The sequence below is a fragment of the Geosmithia morbida genome (assembly GCF_012550715.1).
Source record: "Geosmithia morbida isolate 1262 chromosome Unknown scaffold_16, whole genome shotgun sequence".
Classification (NCBI taxonomy): Eukaryota; Fungi; Ascomycota; class Sordariomycetes; order Hypocreales; family Bionectriaceae; genus Geosmithia; species Geosmithia morbida.
Window position 1 is genome coordinate 296,810 of NW_023336203.1, and position 17,550 is coordinate 314,359.

Sequence of the window (17,550 nt, forward strand, 5' to 3'; positions counted from 1 at the left end):
TCGAGCATGCTACTGTTGCCAAGGAGCTGCAAGACAGGCACCGTCACTTCAAACGTCGCTCGCGATCCAGTTCCGTATTTCCTACACAATCATGGCGTTGGCTATTACGCAACCTTAAACACTGACGGTGAAGAAAGGCTTACCACAGCAATGTGCGAGTCCAGTCCATAATGGCTCATGGAGTTCTCCATGTCAATGTCATTGGTGGACACCATGAGCAAGCTGCACATCTTGGCCAGCAGCGAATCGGCGACATGTCTCTCGACTTCCTCGACGGTCGCCGCCTTTTTAGGCAGATCACACACCCTCGGAGTGCTATTGACACCGTCACTGGAAGCCTCTGCATCAGCATATCTACTAGCAGTCGTTCGTGCAGCCAGCAGTCGAACGAGGGACATGGTAGCCGACTTATTCATCGGAGAGTAGCCCCCAAACGGATCGTCGAGGCTAATGATGACGTTTCCGCTCTCCCCAGCGCGCGACGGCTGCATCATGGCCGCCTCGATGGTGGACATGCACTCTTCCTCCGAGATCTCGGCGTGCCCTTGCCCCTGGAGGCTGCGCCACACATCAGCATGCTCCGCTACGTGGTCCACCCCCGCAACCATGTCCGGATCTATCGACACGGCGGGCAGGCCCAGGGTGTTGTTGTGATGGTCGGAAAACGCACCCTGGAAGGTCGGTGCGGCACTGTGGGCGCTCTGGCTCGTGTTGCCTACGATGCTGGTGGCCGATGATAGCAGGACGAAGCAGTCCAGGCTATCGTGCGGAAGGATCTCGTGCAGGTTCCATGTCGACTGCACCTTGGGACGCAAGGTGGCCATGCACACCTCCAGACTTGTGTTGCGGAACAGTGAGCTGGCGAAGTTGCTGGCGCACTGGAAGACGCCGCGTATGAGAGGGAGGGATGTCGTCTGGCCGAGGGCGGCGGCGAGCTGGTCACGATCGCTAACGCCGCACGTGAGTACGTGAGCCGCCTCCAGATTTCGTTGCATCTCCTCCAGGGCAGCCTTGGCTTGCGGTTTCTGCGCGCCGCTGGGTGACATAAAAATCAGGTGTTTGGCGCCCAGGTGAATCGTGCGCTTTGCCCATGCGTGACCGATGCCGCCGAGGCCGTCGAGGCCGCCGATGAGGAGGTAGCTTGCGTTGGGTAGGAACGATGCCCTCTCTTGTCTTCTTGGCAGGACCTGCTCTTTTAGAATCAATATCACTCTTCTTTTCGCCGTGGCTTGGTTCGGACTTGATCTTACCCGCACAACATCATCAACTGTTGGTCGGACCATGAATTTTCCCATGTGCCGACCCGTCTGCATTCTTCTCAGCGCTGTTTCCAGATTCTCCATCGAATAAACCGAGACCGGCCGCCGGGTGTGCACCGCACCATCCATCAACATGGACATCGCTTCCCGCTGCGCAGCTGCTGCCTCTTCCGGCCGCTCCTGGATGACGCCTGCCCGGTCGACGGCCGCAAATGTGACATTGCGCGCAAACTTGGTCATGTCCAGTCTTGAATTGAAAGCGAAGTTACGTTTCCCCAGCTCTGTAAATCTGCCGAAGGGAGCGATACACTCCCACGTGGCACGCAACAGGTCTGACGACAGCAAGTTGAAGATAACGTTGACCCCGACCCCGCCAGTGGCCTGCAGAACGCCTTTCTGGAAGCTGCCGTCGCGGCTAGTGAATATACGATCCTCGCGGATTCCATACTCACCCATCATGAATTCCTTTTTGGCGACGGTGCCAACCGTGATGTACACATTTGCGCCGCGTATCTTGCAAAGCACCACCAGGGCTTGGCCTAGGCCACCGGCCGCGCAGCGGACAAGAACTGTATCTCCCGCGGACAATCTGGCCACCTTGACGGCGTATACGGCTATTGTGAGGACAATTGGCAGCGTGGTTGCTTCCTCCATGGTCACATCTGGGAAAATCGTCGTGAATATCTCTCTGGTCTGGGCAAACGTCGAAAAGGTTCCAAAGGCCTGTTGTACGACGTGATCTCCCACTCGGAGTGACTTGACGTCAGGACCGACCCGAGCGATGATTCCGCTGAATTCTGCGCCCAAGTCGTACGTCTCTATATGTCCCATGACCTGCTATTTGTTAGATCATGTACATTGTGTGATGATGGAGTAGTACTGACCATCATGATATCTCGAAAATTGAGGGCGGTAGCTTGTACTTTGATATCTACCTCATCGCCCCTGGGCGGAGTGGACATGCCTTTATCATCATCGAAGTAAAGACTGTCAAGGAGCCCTGGTGTCTTCATCTTGAGTTTCAAGGCCCGCCCGGGCTGGAAAAAAGGCTGCGTCTCTGACCAACTGCCCCATTGTTGAGCACAGGGCTTGACTGAAGTTGAGTCCCTTCTCGCATCGACGAATCATGATAACGCCTTATCGTTCTACAGAATCTGAATCACTCTCCTCGTTAAGTTTTCTCTCCGGATGTGCTGGTATACTCGAAAGTCGGTATCTCCTACTGCCTGGTGATCCAAGGCCCGCGAAGAATCCAAATCAAAATGCACCAGCAAGCCTCCAAGCTCAGCTCCTAGGGTTGCAAAGAGTCCGCTAACAAGATTCAGATCTGGATTTGTTGAGCTAAACGCGGCGCCCTGGGTCACCCAAAGGACTTGGTCTCTGCCCATCAAGACATGTTGAACCATCTTGAGCTCTGCTTCCGTGAGATTCTTGAGCAAAGAACCTGAGAGCTCTGCAACGATAATCGCCGGGCGGCCGTCGTCCTTCAGACTCTTTGTGGTACCTGGGTCTTGTTCAATGTTCAACTTACCAAAGTTGACGAGGCCAGACCACGGGTCTGCTGCCTTCTGCTTGAGCTTCTCGAAGAACCCAGTCGTGGTGTCTGTGACATCGTACGAGTGGAACCTCGGAACATCGTTGGCAGATGATAAGCCTGCCTCTCCACAGCCGCCAATAGTTTTGAGGATCGAATAGTAGCACCGCCCGTGCCAGCACCGACCTCGAGCTCTCATTAGCATCAGTACCGTCGATAACAGACGTGGTCCCGTTTGGATGATGGCGGCCACCATTGCTACCTGGAGCAACGATGTCCAGACCGCCTTGTCTGAGGTAGCCCTTTGCTCGCTCGACGATGACATGGGCATTTGTACCGGCATAACCAAAGTTGTTGATAGATGCCCTGAGAACATTGGCTGACTTCCACGGTCGCAGCTGCGTTGGGACCTAGTCGGCAGTTAGCACCCACGACCAGCTTCCCATTCCCCGATGAGATCAGAAGAACGACGTACCTCCATCAAGTCGTGATTGAGGAGAGAATTGACGCCACCCACCAGTGCGGACGTGCACCCGCCGCTGTGCAGAGCCGAGCATGCACTGTGTAGGGCCACAAAGCTGGCGGAGCACGCCGTGTTAACCGTCATAGATGGACCCCTCAGGTTGTAAGAGTACAACATGCGGCCCGCCAGCATTGAGTGTCCACTCCCCGTAAGCTGGTAGATGGTCAGGGCATCCGGATCGCGCCGGGTCATCTTCCCCCAGTCGCTCATGAAGATGCCGACGTAGACGCCCATCTCGCTACCCAAGGTGTCCTTCAGCTTGGTACCGGCATTTTCAAGTGTCTCATAGGCACATTCGAGGGGGAGACGCCGCTCCGGGTCGAGAGATGCTGCTTCAGCCTTGGTGAGGCCGAAAAAGGGAGCGTCGAATCGCGCGAGGTCCTCGGTTAGAAAGAAGCCCCCCTTGACGTTGTTCTGACCTCGTGCTAGTATGCAGACACATATCCTTGATAATCAGAACGATGATGATGATGGTAACAGTAAGCACCAAGAGGAAAATTGAAGAGAGAAAAAAAGGGAGGGGGGGTTGTACTTACAGCACCGTTGCGCATAGAATCTGGATGATAGAAAGCCGAATAGTTGAACCGCGAGGCGGGGATGGGTGACCATGCGTCCTTACCCTAAGCACACATGTCCCACAGTCTGGACGGGCTGGAGGCGTCTCCAGGGAACTTGCTGCTTGATCCTACAATGGCAATTGGGGGAAAGGCAGTGCCGGGGTCAGGATTCGGGGGCGCCATCATGTAGAGGTAAACTGGTCGGAACATGATATTATAGATGTGGATTTTCAGTCAATATGACATGTCCAGTTTGATAAACTGCGTCGCGTATAGTTTGATGTAGGTGAACGTATATATATATATATACCGGTCTACACTACAAGATGGAGGATAACCAATCGTTATATTATACCAATGTAGCCATACGCACAATTTCTCGAGGATACAATGTGGACTTTGGCGAACACATGAAGGGGTTGTGAGATATCCCCTCCATGAAGTGGTTGGGTGTGAACCAACGTTACATGCGATGGGAATCGTCGATGTCCTCTCCAATTTCACATGTGTCCCGTCACATGGCTAAGACCGACTATATGTGTAAGAAAGATACAATCCTCACGAGCCCTTCTTAAGGGAGGGCAACCTATCACGTTTGGTGTGGATCTTGATATTGCGGCACGGATATCACACACGTCTTACATGCTTCTGTAGATGGTTGGCGGGGTACATTTATGTACTGGGCTTGAGTCACGGACTTGGGCAGCATTCTTCAATAGTCCACGAGGATATTCACATGCATGCACAAGGTAGCTCGGTGTTCAGTAACCTGCCTCTCTGACGCTGTCACCATCCCAGATTAGCAGGAAGATGAAGGGCGGATATGGATCTGCATCCCCTGCCTGTGCTACTGCATATCGAAGAAGACTTGGTGGGGGGGGGGGGACAGTCTAGAATGTAACCGAATTCCGGTTATGCATGCGTCAATCGGCCTCTTCGAGGAGATGAGTGCTGCTTGATTGGCAATGGAGCCCTGGATGGAGAGTAACATTCAACAATGTACCACGTATTGTAACACACACACGCCACGCAGTACCGATGCACAGTACCCCGTCATATAGCACTTCGAATCATGACGTTGGCAGCGGCAGCTACTCTCCCGACAGATGACGCGTCATTCGGGATGCTATGGAGGCCCGCCGAGGTGTCCAAGGTGTCCAAGGTTGCCTTCCCGGGCTCCCAAAACCGCGTCAAATCCGTGGTCGGGCTCTTCGTCTCGTCCATGTCACCGATTGCATGCAGAGAAGGGATGCTCAGAATCTGTCGTGCCACCCTCCCCTCCTTGGCAAGCGGGCTCAACACCGGTGAAGTGCGCAGGTTGAGGTACCCATCCGTCACGTTGCCGCTGGCGATGAGCACGGCGAAGCGTAGCGGGTGGCACGAACCACGCCGATCGGACAGGCGCATTAGGTAGATGCAGACGACACTGCCACCTTGGGACAAGCCCATGATTCATTCCGTCAAGGAGGCCCCTGTTCTCGATGATGCCATCCAGATACTCGAATACCGCGGCGACTGTCAGGAGGAAGTCATCATTCAGGGTGTCCGTGTTGTCAGGAGTTTCGTCCGGGCTTGGCATCCTAACCCACTCGTAGAAGGGGCCGTCGAATATCCCCTCCATGGAGCGGTTGGGCGCGGTCCCTATAAGGCCGTCGATGCAGACTAGATCTATGTCAAGCTTGGCCTCCAGGGACCCTCAGAGCATGCGGGTCAGTCCTGAAGAGGTCGGAACCTCGGTAGAGTAGATAGAGTTGACTGCCCTTCAACTGAACTGATTGGATCACATACGGAGTTGCCATTGGGATATCTGGCCACATGTCAGCCCTGGAGCCTAGTGGTCATCATCATGGCTCTGGGGGATGCTCTACATCACCGCAAGATTCACGACCATGGAGGCACAGAACTCTCAACCGTGACATGGCTCTCACAGACGGGTGGGAAGCTCAGATCCAGTTGCCGTAGCTCCCCTGTTCGCAAGTGACTGCGCAGTGCCCATGAATACGAACAGCTGGTTCGACTGTGGGGCAACCTCGAGGATATACAGAAAGGTGGCAGTTTTCAGCTCTCAGCATGGCACGGTCGGGCAACACGACAGGGACATGGCGGGGAGCCTGATATCAGCTCCTAGTTGAGGTTGCAATGTAGTGACCGTCCGTCTTGCCTAGGCAACATATGCCGCCAGCAGCCAGATATCACCTCATCTACGCTTCTGTCATGTTAAATCTCATCTCTGAATATGCAACCAAATGTTGTCGGATACATGTATTGGCGACTGAGCTGTAGGGCGTGCATGCATGCAAGCTCGAGTCTCCAATGAGGGGGCTGGCTGTTCAGTTCCATGTCGTGACGCGAAGATGGCTCTTGGGATGAACATCACCATGCAATCTATCAGAGTTGCTGAGGCCTCTGAACGTAGGGACAGTGGGTGTCGAGGGACCTCAACTCCATGCAGGTGACCGGCACTTTCTCTGCGCGGTTCACCCAGCAGAGCTCCGCGAGACAGCCAGTGACCCTGACGATCAATGCCTCCTGCTGCCCCGGCGGGTATACCACGAACGCCGACTGATGTTATTTGCATCGAACAGCTGGCCGTCAGTGTTCTGGAGAGAGGCCATCGGGCTGCCAGGCTACCTGGAGAATCATCACCAGGGCACATGCCCTCTCCGTACCTGAAATCCTACCCACAAAAGCCTCCTCCACCCCCCTGTCCCCTCTTCATCTCCCTCCTCCTCTCCCCATTCCTCTCCCCATGCTCCCAGATCACTCGTCCTCATCAACACCACTCTACATCATCCTGTCACCTGACACCTTCTCCCAGGCCATCCCATACCTCACTCCAAGAAAAAGGTCATGGTTAGGGTTATGACTTACTCTTGAAGATACGTCAACTCACGGGGATGCCATTTCCCCTCGTGTTGCTGCGGAAGGAAGGAAGGGAGGAAGGGAGGAAGAAGGCAGGAGCTATGGGAAGGAGCTACGCACAACACCAAGGTGGGAGATAGAGGAACGAAGACCTTTCGACATCACTTTCGTACCCCGTTTGGTATTTCGTGACGCTGGTCCCCTTATCTTCGTGATGCCCGTCGCCGAGAGAGGCTACACGTGTAGGTCGAGACAAGTCGCCCCTCTCTCCCCATCCTCACTCCACACTGAACATGAAAACTAAGAACGACCGACAGATTCACCGGGGCGCTGCCAATCCGCCCAGCCACGGGGCCCCGGCGGCGGCGGACCATCAGAATCACATGAGGTCTGCCACAGTCCCCCTGCGAGCGCCCTTTACGTATCAGAGAGGCCCGAGGGGTGGGACACAATACGGCCAGAGATTGGCCGGGATGCTGAGGGTATTGAGCGGCTATCGAGCGGCTATGAGTTCATGGCACAGCCAAGGACTCCAGACTTAACTCGGCAATACTGGACGCCATGATGGGAACAGGCGCGGACCCTCTATCGTGACCGCCGAGCACAGGCATATCCCTCAAGGGTTCGGCGAGCCCGAATGCGTGGACATCCAGCAAGGGTGTCTACACCAGTGCGGGTTACCCCAGGGTTGGAGGGGGGGGGAATCGAAGCGGGAGACGTGAGTGCCAAAAGGTAGGGAGGGGGAGGAGGAGGAAGACGGCTCAGCCTCAGCAGTTCGTAACGACAAGGGTCGCAGTCACGTACGTTGCAGCGATCAATACACATGCACTCTTCTTCTTCCCTTTCCAAGCATGCCTCTTTACTGTGTGCACCGTCCCACTGCTACGTCTCCGTCGCTTGTTCTCTTTACAGACCTTGTCACTCTGCATCTCAACCCCCTCTCTCATCAGAGTTGGCTGTTGGTCCCACAGCGGAAGACTCAGTCTCCCCATCTGGAGACGGCAGTAATACAATGTAGATGTAGAATTTGCACGCTGCGTGTGAAAGATGCGTGCGACAAATTGAAATCTCGAGGTTACTGCTGTCAAATAAGCGACCGTGGGTTGGGTTGGACCTAAGGCGACGAAGGCATCAATTCAATGAGGGATTTTTTTTATACGATTTCCTCCGCCACCCCGTCCCCCTTTCTCTCTCCCATTTCCTCTTGCTTCCATCAATGTATCAAGGTAGAATCTGTTTCTCAGGGTGAACTCACTTTCAGGATATCAAGGTGAACCGTATGATACTTGGAAACATGATAATCTGCCCATGTATGCCTATTGTCAGTTTCGCTCCTAGTCTATTCGTGACTTCTCCTCCGCAACCAGATCCCGACGCTTACCAGGGCCCCATAATATAAAATCATGCGCGACAGCTTCAACGCATCTCGTTCCGGGTATTACTTACTTGTACGTAATACTCCTTCTCGTACACTCGAGCGGATCCAAGATCCTGGGGTATTATGTAACTTAATGCTCACGAGCCGTGCGGGGGGGGTTGAGACTAGATTCATTCAAATAAGCACGGGCATTTACGGTATTCCGTCTCGAGATGATCGGTTGAAGTAGTATTCGATGAGAGAACGGGCGTCGCTTGTCGATATTACCTCGGAGATTGTGATGACGATGCTTGTGTTCGAAACGTGACAGCACTTCAATCCTCAACCTCACGTAGAAAGCCAGAAACGACGACGAGGACTTGCAAGGATACCTGATAGGCCAGATGTGGCCTGCGTTATCGTTGAACTCGTCGAGCTGTATCTGGGAAACCGTAAGTTTATTGCATCATGACGCTGGGGATCATACGATCAGAGTCCTCGGAGCGCGACGGTTAGTCCCGTACAAGATGCTTCTAGAAAAGGGACGGTGACGGCGTCGAGCTCTTCTGCTCACGCAAATGTCCAATAGGTATCGATCGAAACGCAATGTTGACAGTATTGGTGACTAACATCAGTTATCTCTGCCCCCCTGTTCCAGTCCAAGTGGTCTCGTTATCTTGACGTTTCGCCACCTAGACCCATACTTATACGTACTAGTAGCAATCTGTACATGTACCCAGGTCTCTCGGATCGGCGCACGCTTCCAAGTAATAGTAAATAATACCAACGTTCACAGTCCCAGGACGGGGACGTGGACAATGTTGGTGGGTCGAGATGCAGGCCATCCGCCAGGGTCCGGGAGGCATCATGACTCTTAGCTGTTAGTCAACAGGATCCATAGAATAAGAGGATATGGAGATGGAGACTCGGACAGTTTGGCAAGTTTATTCCTGGTACGAGTACAGAGTCATGTACGTATGTACGCGTACGCAGCAGTACGAGTACATGTATTCATCTTATCGCCGTACATGTAATGTACATGGGTCCCCTGGCCTGCGGGCGGCCTCGAAACTTCCGCAACCCTTCGGGCAACGCGAGATCCACCATGCACATGTACGGGTACTCATACATATGTACTCGTAGAACCTGCAGTGGGACCTGCTACGCATCCCTCGGGGTGGTTTGGAAATGTCTGCCATCGTCAGAAGGAACTGGTCAGAGAGCGGTTCAACAACTTCCGTAATATCTCAGGCCAAATCCGGGGAAATGGGTCGGCTTCTCCCCTTCCTCTATATACGTGACGATACACGACGGTGTTACGTACATTGACGTACCGACAATAGACAAAAGAAGCAACTGTCTACCCGACCGGTGGGGTCGTCAGCAACTCAAGGTGCTTCGTGCCACGGCAGTTCAATCGATTTGATAATTGATAATACCTACGACGACCCCCCCCCCGATTAGCCACTTCTTGGTTGGCACTTGGGGGCCAAGCTCTCCGGATAACAATGACCGCACCGTCCTCGTTTACCTGGCTGATAATTGGTCTATGAGTTCGTTAAGAGTAGAGTGCATGGGGGGGTCTAGACGGTTTCTGGAAGTCCCATCCGCTGTTTCAATGTTAAAAAGGTCCCACACGGACTCCACCCACATCGTGGTAGCCGTGCAGATAGTCGAGATAGAGAGTGCGAGTCGGGTGTCATTGGAATGAGAGGTGAAGGCCCCTCTCTTTCTTATCGGCATTCTAGATATCATCCGTGTAATACTTTCTAGCTGATAGTGGTTTCTTTTTCTTTTTAAAAAAAAAAAATATATATATATATATATATATAAAAAACAAGAAAAGGTTCTTATGCTCGCTACTCCCTCCTCTGTCCCTTGTTCTTCTTCTCTTCCCACCCTCTTCGATCCCACACCACTCTTCTTCCCCCCTCCCCCCCCAAATTGAAGACAAAAATGGGCGTTCAAGGCGACGTAGAGGCCAAGAATGGCGCTGTCTCAACCAGTGACACGGGGAACGGCGTGCTCATCGACGCAGACGACATCGCGAACCAGTATGGCCAGACCCATCGCGGCCTGTCCCCCCGCCACGTCCAGCTCATGGCTATCGGTGGCTCCATCGGGACAGGACTCTTCGTCGGCATCGGCAGCACCCTGTCCGAGGCCGGTCCCCTCTCCCTACTGCTGGGATACCTGCTCTGGGGTGTTCTCTTCATCTGGCCCTGCAACCTGTGTGTTGCCGAGCTGTGCAGCTACCTCCCCGTGCGCGGGTCCATCTTCGAGCTGGCCGGCCGCTTCGTCGACCCTGCCATGGGCTTCACCTTGGGCTGGACGTATTTCTACGCGGGCACCATGCTGGTGTGCGTCGAGTACAGCGCCGTCGCGACCGTCATGGAGTACTGGCTTCCCGACGTGAATGCTGCGGCGTGGATCGTCATGTCCATGGTGGTCTGCATTCTTCTCAATGTCGTTGCCGTCAAGTAAGTTTCATCAGCACACCACACGTGTCACACCACACGTGTCACACCACACGTGTAGAGAAGAAGAAGAAGAATGAGAAGAAGAACACGGGCAGGACCCGAACAATGCATGATACATACATGAATGTGGGTACTAATGGTCGGAATCAGATTCTACGGCGAAGCCGAATTCATCATGGCCTCGCTCAAGATCCTCCTCCTATTCGGCCTTGTCCTCATCACGCTCGTCACCATGTGCGGCGGCAACCCCAAGGACGACGCCTACGGCTTCCGCTACTGGAAAGACGGCAAGGCCATGCTGGAATACTACACGACGGGCGCCACCGGCCGCTTCTGCGGCGTGGCCAGCGTCATCTTCTATGCCGGCTTCACCATCGCCGGCCCGGACATGATCGCCGTGGCTGCGGGTGAGATCCAGAACCCGCGCCGCACCATCCCCCGCGTCGCCAAGCTCATCTTCTGGCGCCTGGTGGGCTTCTACGTCGTCGGCGTCTTCGCCGTGGGCATCATCTGCAGCAGCTCGGACCCGCGCCTGCTGGGCGCCATCGAGGACGGCTCGGCCGGCTCGGCCGCGTCCCCCTGGGTGATCGGCATCCAGAACCTGGGCATCAGCGGCCTGCCCGACCTGATCAACTTCCTCATCCTGACCTCGGGCCTGTCCTGCGGCAACGCCTACCTGTACGCCTCGTCGCGCACGCTGTACGGCCTTGCCCGCGACGGCCAGGCGCCCCGCTTCCTGCTCAAGTGCACGTCGGCGGGCGTGCCCATCTACTGCGTCGGCACCGTCAGCCTCATCGCCTGCATCACCTTCCTGACGGCCTCCAACAACGCCATCGAGGTCTTCTTCTGGTTCGTCGACCTGACCACCTCCGGCCTCATCGCCACCTATGTCATGATGATCATCACCTTCATCGGCTGGTACCGCGCCAAACGTGCCCAGGGCTTCGACGACTCCAAGCTCTACTACCTCGCCCCGCTCAACCCCTGGGCCGCCTACTTCGCCGTCGTGCTCGGATCCGCCGCGCTGCTATTCATCGGCTTCACCTCCTTCGTCCCCTTTGACACCCAGGGCTTCGTCACCAGCTACTTCTGCCTGCCCTACAGCTTCACCCTCTTCTTCGTCTGGAAGATCTTCAAGAGGACCAAGTGGGTCGACCCCAAGACCGCCGACCTCATCTCCGGCAAGGCAGAGGCCGATTACGAGTGTCGTAAATGGGAGGAGGGCGGCATCGAGGCTAACTGGAAGGCCGAGTTGGCCGGCATGTCGTTCTGGAGACGCGTCTGGGAACGCATCTGGTAGGCGTCATCGCCTGTACTAGTTGCTGAGTAGTCATGTATAAAGCGGAAATACCGTCGTCAACGCCCATACCCCATCATTCAATCTCCCAAGTATCCAGTTCCAGTACACCACAGTGCAAGTCTGCGCGAGATGATGAAAATTGGCCCGTACATGTATTGAAGCACAGGGACCCCCCTCTCCTAAATTTCCTCCAACGCTTGGTGCATAGCATGTATTGCTACACATCCATCAAGATGCTGTTCATGGCGAAGCACCTCTCGGACCGGGAATAGAGAATGGCAAGGGGAGTTACGAAACCCGCTAGCAGACGGAACGTGACGCAAGGCTGAAGCTTATCATGACGGATGACGATGATGACGGAGCCAACCAAGAGCCCGACATGCTTATTCGGGACGTATAGCAAACTTTGAGATAGCTCCCCTGAAAGGATCATGCAGGGCCATCCCCGTAGTAGAATGTATATGTACCTTTGCGACCGAGGCCGCAGCAGCTTGGCGCCGGGTCCCTTTTAGCTGACGCCACCGAGCTGTCACTATGTGGCTGCAGTCCCGGAACCTAGATATGACTTGGGTGCGTGTTGCAATCACCGTGTCTGTCCAGCCCCATGGTATATAGGGCTGGAGATCTGAAGCTTATCAATCAATCTCTATATCGCAAACCCTTTTCGCTCCATGCCCTGAATGAAACCTTCTCACGATAAGATGTAAATATGCATGCATACATGCATGTGCACGACGATTGGACCGAAGGCTTCTCACAACCTTACTGTCGGGATCATGCATGATGATATCTTCGAGCAACTTACTCAAATGATTGTGAGTCTCAACCCGTCGGTACTGCGATCCAAATCTTGTTTTGTTTTCATCCTCGGGTCTACGAAGAGTGATATCCGTGAACTGTTCGTCGCCGGAACGTACGCTAGGGTTAACATTGGTTAGACCAGATGTAATGAACGAGCTTCTGTCTTGGGCAAGTTGAGCTGCGCACGTGAGGGTTAACTCGCGATGATTGTCCAGCAACTACATTCGCCGCACATTGCAAGCTGGGAAAATCGGGAAAGACATCTCACCTGCTTGCGCCTTTCTACGCGGATCTATATTAAGTTACAGAGGCTCTATTGAGTTGCGAAGCATATTCTCGCATCGACATGAAAAGAGAGACGGCCGCCCACAATCATGATTTGGATAGATACCACATCGTTTCCTATTCCCCATCGTTCCATTCTCATCTTCCCATACCTGCCGTATTGCATAGGATCAGCAAGACTGGCCAGAGTCTTCGACGCTCCCCCGCAACATGAGATTCTTCAGCGTCCTTCCCTTCATCATCCCAGCCCTCGCCAGCCCCACCGTCTACTTCATCCGCCATGGGGAAAAGCCGGATGATGGCAACGGCTTGAGCATCACAGGAGTGGACAGAGCCCAGTGCTTGAGGAGCGTCTTCGGCGCCAGCTCAGGATACAACATTGGCCACATAATGGCGATGACGCCCAAGTCAAGTCGGTCATGTCCAGACCTTATCTGCGTGCGACGCGAACCCGGTACTGACACGAGATGCACAGGCGGTTCGAGGAAGAGGCCATACGAAACGGTTCTCCCGCTCGCACAGGATCTCGGCCTAGACGTTGACACATCATGCGACCGCGACGACGAGGACTGCGTAAAGGATGTTGTCGACGACTACTCTGGCTCGGGGAACATTCTGATATGGTATTTTCCTTCTCCTCTCTTCCTGCATGCAGATTTCAACTTCCGGTAAGCCGAGCTGAATGACCGACATGGATTACAGCTGGGAACATAAACGGCTGAGCAACCTCGCCGAGGCTCTTGGCGCCGAAGACGTGGACGAGTACCCACGCGACAGATATGACCTTATCTGGACCGACCCTCCGAAGTACACTGAAATCACGCATGTCACATCCGAGAGCTGTGCCGGACTGGACGACTGATGGGTCAATATCTCGGGATTGAAGTTACATGTATCAATGGTACTCAGAGCAGCGTCGGCAGATCCCCATTAATCAATAGCGTCAAAAGGGTAAAACGGATGAGATGAGAGCGTGGCTAGGCCATCGATAGTATGGCCTGATGGGAATCACGGCACAGATAACAAGGCAGATCTCGCTACATGGAAAACGAGGGAACGGAGAGTGAAGGAATTGGCAATGATGGGCTCTTCGTTGCTCTCGCAATGAGGAAGGCACCATGGTCTCCTCCTCACATTGTGCCTTCCCAGATCTACATAACGGGGTTTCTGAGAAGGAACATGTGAGGGGAGGGATATACCGTTGGACTAGGAAGGAACGGCATACGAGCACCTGCACTATCGCTTAGCACCCTCACAGGAAACATCACTCTACAATAGCGCTCGAACGTGAGAATGGCTGAACCAGGATGAACACGCGGTGTCGACGACATGTACCCGAGGCCCTATTTCTATGTGACCTCGTCGATCAATTCGGCTGGTTCTGATCTGTTCAGGCCACGATGGTTCCGGCAATGATGTAGAAATCCAGATGCTCCTGAGATGGAAGTCACCTAGAAACGTCTCGATACATCACATCTACCTACACATGGCCTCGGCTACTGCCTTGAATTGTCAAGTGGAACATCTTGATGGAAAATGGTATGAAGGACTACCTATCGCTTCGTAACCTTACACACTAAACAGCACGTAACGCGTCTATCCTTCCCAGAGAATACATCCTTCCCAAACCTAGATGTCGTCGCGAATGGACGAAAGCATGCCAGTGTTTGAATGACAGGAGACGTACTCGAAGAGCTGCTGGCTTGGCTCGAGGACCGATACCTCATGGTAGAGGCGCAGGCTGAGGTTGTTATCCATCTCCTTCACGTACGCCATGAAAACCGCAAATATGTTGACATGCGTACTATGAGACTTGCTCCACGCCTCCAGAGAAGCCAGACAATCAAAGTAGCCCAGGCCAAAGCTGCGATCTGTCCCGGTCTCACCCATGGGGCCGACGATATCCATGAACCTGTTGCTGTAGCACCCGACTTCGTCTCCGTGATCGTGTAGGAAGTCCATACCTGCCTGCAAGGCGGGATGCATCTTGCCGAGGTACAGTTCACGCTCTTTGGGGAGGGTGTCCTTCCAGTCCTGGCCTGAGCGGATGACGGCGAGGTTTCTCTTGCCGGGTACGCGGATCCTGGACGTGAGAGTCTCTGGACGTTTCGGGCCCCCGGCTTGCAGGAAGGCCTTCTCGCCATCGAGCTCGTCCACCTGTGCGGCCGGGAGACGATCACGCATACTCCCCCAATAACCATGCTCCAGGATGGGGCCGCTGACGCCGTTGCGCATGTAGGACGCACCCTCGTGCATGACGGTGTCGGTAAGGATGGTCTCGTAACGTTCCATGGTCGGGAAGAAGACCTCTAGGAACCAGCCGTTCGGCTGCGTTGTCGGGTCTAGCCCTGACCACCATCCCTTGAAGCCGGTTTCTTCAGACCACCGGTCCCACGTCTTCCGGTCCGGCCAATACGCCAGGGTAGCAATGTTGTAGTAGCCTCGATTATCCGTCACTGCGGCTATCTCCTTCAGCGTGGGTCGGAGCTCGGCGGGAACGGCAGTCGAGCTGGTGAAGGAGATGATCTTCTCCATGGCGGCACCGTCATTCAGAGAGGGAGACGAGTATTGGACGCCAATGATGGCAAAGACGAGCTCTTTCATCGAAGGAGGGTAGCGAGATGTGTAGACCTCAAACGGAGGCGTGAAGTCGGATGGCAGGTTCCCCGGAACGATCCTGTCTGTTCGCAGGTCGGGGGCGATGGCAGATTCGATGTTGGCCATGATGACGGTCGATGGAGACGTATAGGATGAAGGAGTTCACAGCTAGAGCGTGGTCGAGAGGGTGGAAGGTGCTGAGTACGCCATAATGTCGAGGCCCGACGAGTTGGAAACGGGCCACATATAGACGTTGCTCTACATCCCCTTCCTCTCGATATTTAGGCTTCGGCTTGTGCTCGCAAGCCTTGGAGCGGAATGGGCAAGAGACCGCATCCTTGGACGCGTAGGTGATGGGGATGATAGGATATTACCTTGCCGCTGTGGGTCTAGTAAGTTCTGGTGTGCGGGGGGATAGGATATTGCTTAACCGGCCAGCTCGAACGGAGATATGCAAACATCTTCTCGTTCAGCAACCCGCGACGTAGACAGACAAGATAGGACAGTGATGCTGAGCCAACAACCAATGGAAGATGTCCACGACGTGGAATGGCGGGCAATTGCTGACACTGGTCAGACTCGGTAGAAGGGGGAGGGGGGCATATAAGCTACTTCTACAGGCAAATTGTCGTCTATCCTGTTCTCATCTGTCCAGATCTTTTCTTTTCAATGCCTTGATCGATTTGGGGGGCTGGGCAGCCCGGTCTCCCGGTAGATACTAGAGAGGCGAAGTACACCGGGAATGACTCGTTCTCCGTTCTCGACTCGTCTGTCTGCTCATACCTTACCGAGAAAACAAGGGAAAACAACAGCCGATTCAAGGGATCGCGTCTAGTAGATGGAGATGTTCTACTCACGGCAGACGACGAAGCCGCTAAAATTTGACTCACGCACAGTACTCACTAACGGCCGTTGAAGAGAGTGCTCTTATGCGAAGAAGGAAGAAGAGGAAGTGATAGATCTTGGATGCAGGGCTAGTGGAGATTCTCTGACCCATCGCTGTACCATGGTAGGCCCGCCCCAATTCAAGATCTGCCGTGAATGGGGTCGATGCTTGAGGAGATAAACTCAGCCCGGCGGGCCATTCCTACAAGTGGAGAAATGCAATCTGTATTACTCGTATTTGATCTGTATTGGTCTATAGATAGATAACGGCATGGCCCCATTCATCTTGCAGTTTTTGGGGAGACGACGCGTGCCTCGGACCCACATCCATAGCTGGACTGCGACTCAAAGTGAGGCGGTTCGTCAGCAAGGGGACATCACCACACGACACCAGTTCTTTTTAAGATGCCCAATCTGAGCCGAAATAGAGGACGATTCGATTCGGATAGTAGCTTTGGGAAACAAGATCTGAAATGCCAGTGGTGATGATGAAGAAGTGCATAGCAATACGGCAAGATGAAATCACGCTCGATAAAGCAGCAAATGATGGACGATCTGCTCTGGGAGTCCGACTGTGAAGCAGGTCAGGGTCGGAGGGGGAGAATTCAGCTGAGCAACGATACGGACCCAAAAGTTGCGACCGGTACATGCCAACGTAGTGACGGTCCCCTGTTCCCTTGTCGAGAAGGAAGAAGTACAGGAAGCCCAGCAGAAGTAAAGACGGAGAGTTGACGGACGGAGCTCTGCACACCTGTCTACGCTGCAAGCAGGCAGGACAAATATGTGTGTCATGTCAGCAGAGAAATGAAGATGATGGCATGGGAGAAGTGTCGCCCGAGAAGGATGGGCTCCCGTGAGTCCGGGCTTGGGTGATGTATGAGCGGCGCGCCCCACGGCGGCGCCCGTCGACATCCACAGGCATCATCCCCTGCGTCAAGCCGGTCATAAGACCTCCAGCCATGACAGACCTGCATGTAGGCCAGAAGAACAGGCGGCAGCCCGGATACAAAAGACTCATAGCCATCCAACAATAGACCGATCCCGTGAAGTGCTACGCTGTTACCGCCTCTGGCAAACAGGTTGCTTCCTCGTATCTGCGATGACCCTCC

The 17,550-nt window shown here is 54.2% G+C and overlaps 5 protein-coding genes across 5 annotated transcripts; 2 read left to right on the forward strand and 3 right to left on the reverse strand.

The window, feature by feature from the left end:
• Positions 1-104: 104 nt before the first annotated feature.
• GMORB2_3137 (uncharacterized protein) lies at positions 105-3,925 on the reverse strand (the record flags this gene model as incomplete). Its single annotated transcript, XM_035465113.1, has 7 exons — positions 105-1,187; positions 1,251-2,093; positions 2,183-2,347; positions 2,483-2,885; positions 2,980-3,203; positions 3,269-3,741; positions 3,853-3,925. The coding sequence occupies 7 exons, from the start codon at positions 3,923-3,925 to the stop codon at positions 105-107; spliced, it is 3,264 nt and encodes a 1,087-aa protein (XP_035318988.1).
• Positions 3,926-4,926: 1,001 nt separating this feature from the next.
• On the reverse strand, positions 4,927-5,322 carry GMORB2_3138 (uncharacterized protein; the record flags this gene model as incomplete). Its single annotated transcript, XM_035465114.1, has 1 exon — positions 4,927-5,322. The coding sequence occupies one exon, from the start codon at positions 5,320-5,322 to the stop codon at positions 4,927-4,929; it is 396 nt and encodes a 131-aa protein (XP_035318989.1).
• Positions 5,323-10,048: 4,726 nt separating this feature from the next.
• On the forward strand, positions 10,049-11,872 carry GMORB2_3139 (Amino acid permease; the record flags this gene model as incomplete). Its single annotated transcript, XM_035465115.1, has 2 exons — positions 10,049-10,572; positions 10,723-11,872. The coding sequence occupies 2 exons, from the start codon at positions 10,049-10,051 to the stop codon at positions 11,870-11,872; spliced, it is 1,674 nt and encodes a 557-aa protein (XP_035318990.1).
• Positions 11,873-13,168: 1,296 nt separating this feature from the next.
• On the forward strand, positions 13,169-13,820 carry GMORB2_3140 (phosphoglycerate mutase family protein; the record flags this gene model as incomplete). The annotated part of the gene is made up of 2 exons (XM_035465116.1): positions 13,169-13,581; positions 13,661-13,820. 2 exons carry the CDS (start codon positions 13,169-13,171, stop codon positions 13,818-13,820), a joined length of 573 nt encoding a protein of 190 aa, XP_035318991.1.
• Positions 13,821-14,587: 767 nt separating this feature from the next.
• Positions 14,588-15,682, reverse strand: GMORB2_3141 (phenylacetaldoxime dehydratase; the record flags this gene model as incomplete). The annotated part of the gene is made up of 1 exon (XM_035465117.1): positions 14,588-15,682. The coding sequence occupies one exon, from the start codon at positions 15,680-15,682 to the stop codon at positions 14,588-14,590; it is 1,095 nt and encodes a 364-aa protein (XP_035318992.1).
• Positions 15,683-17,550: the final 1,868 nt, after the last annotated feature.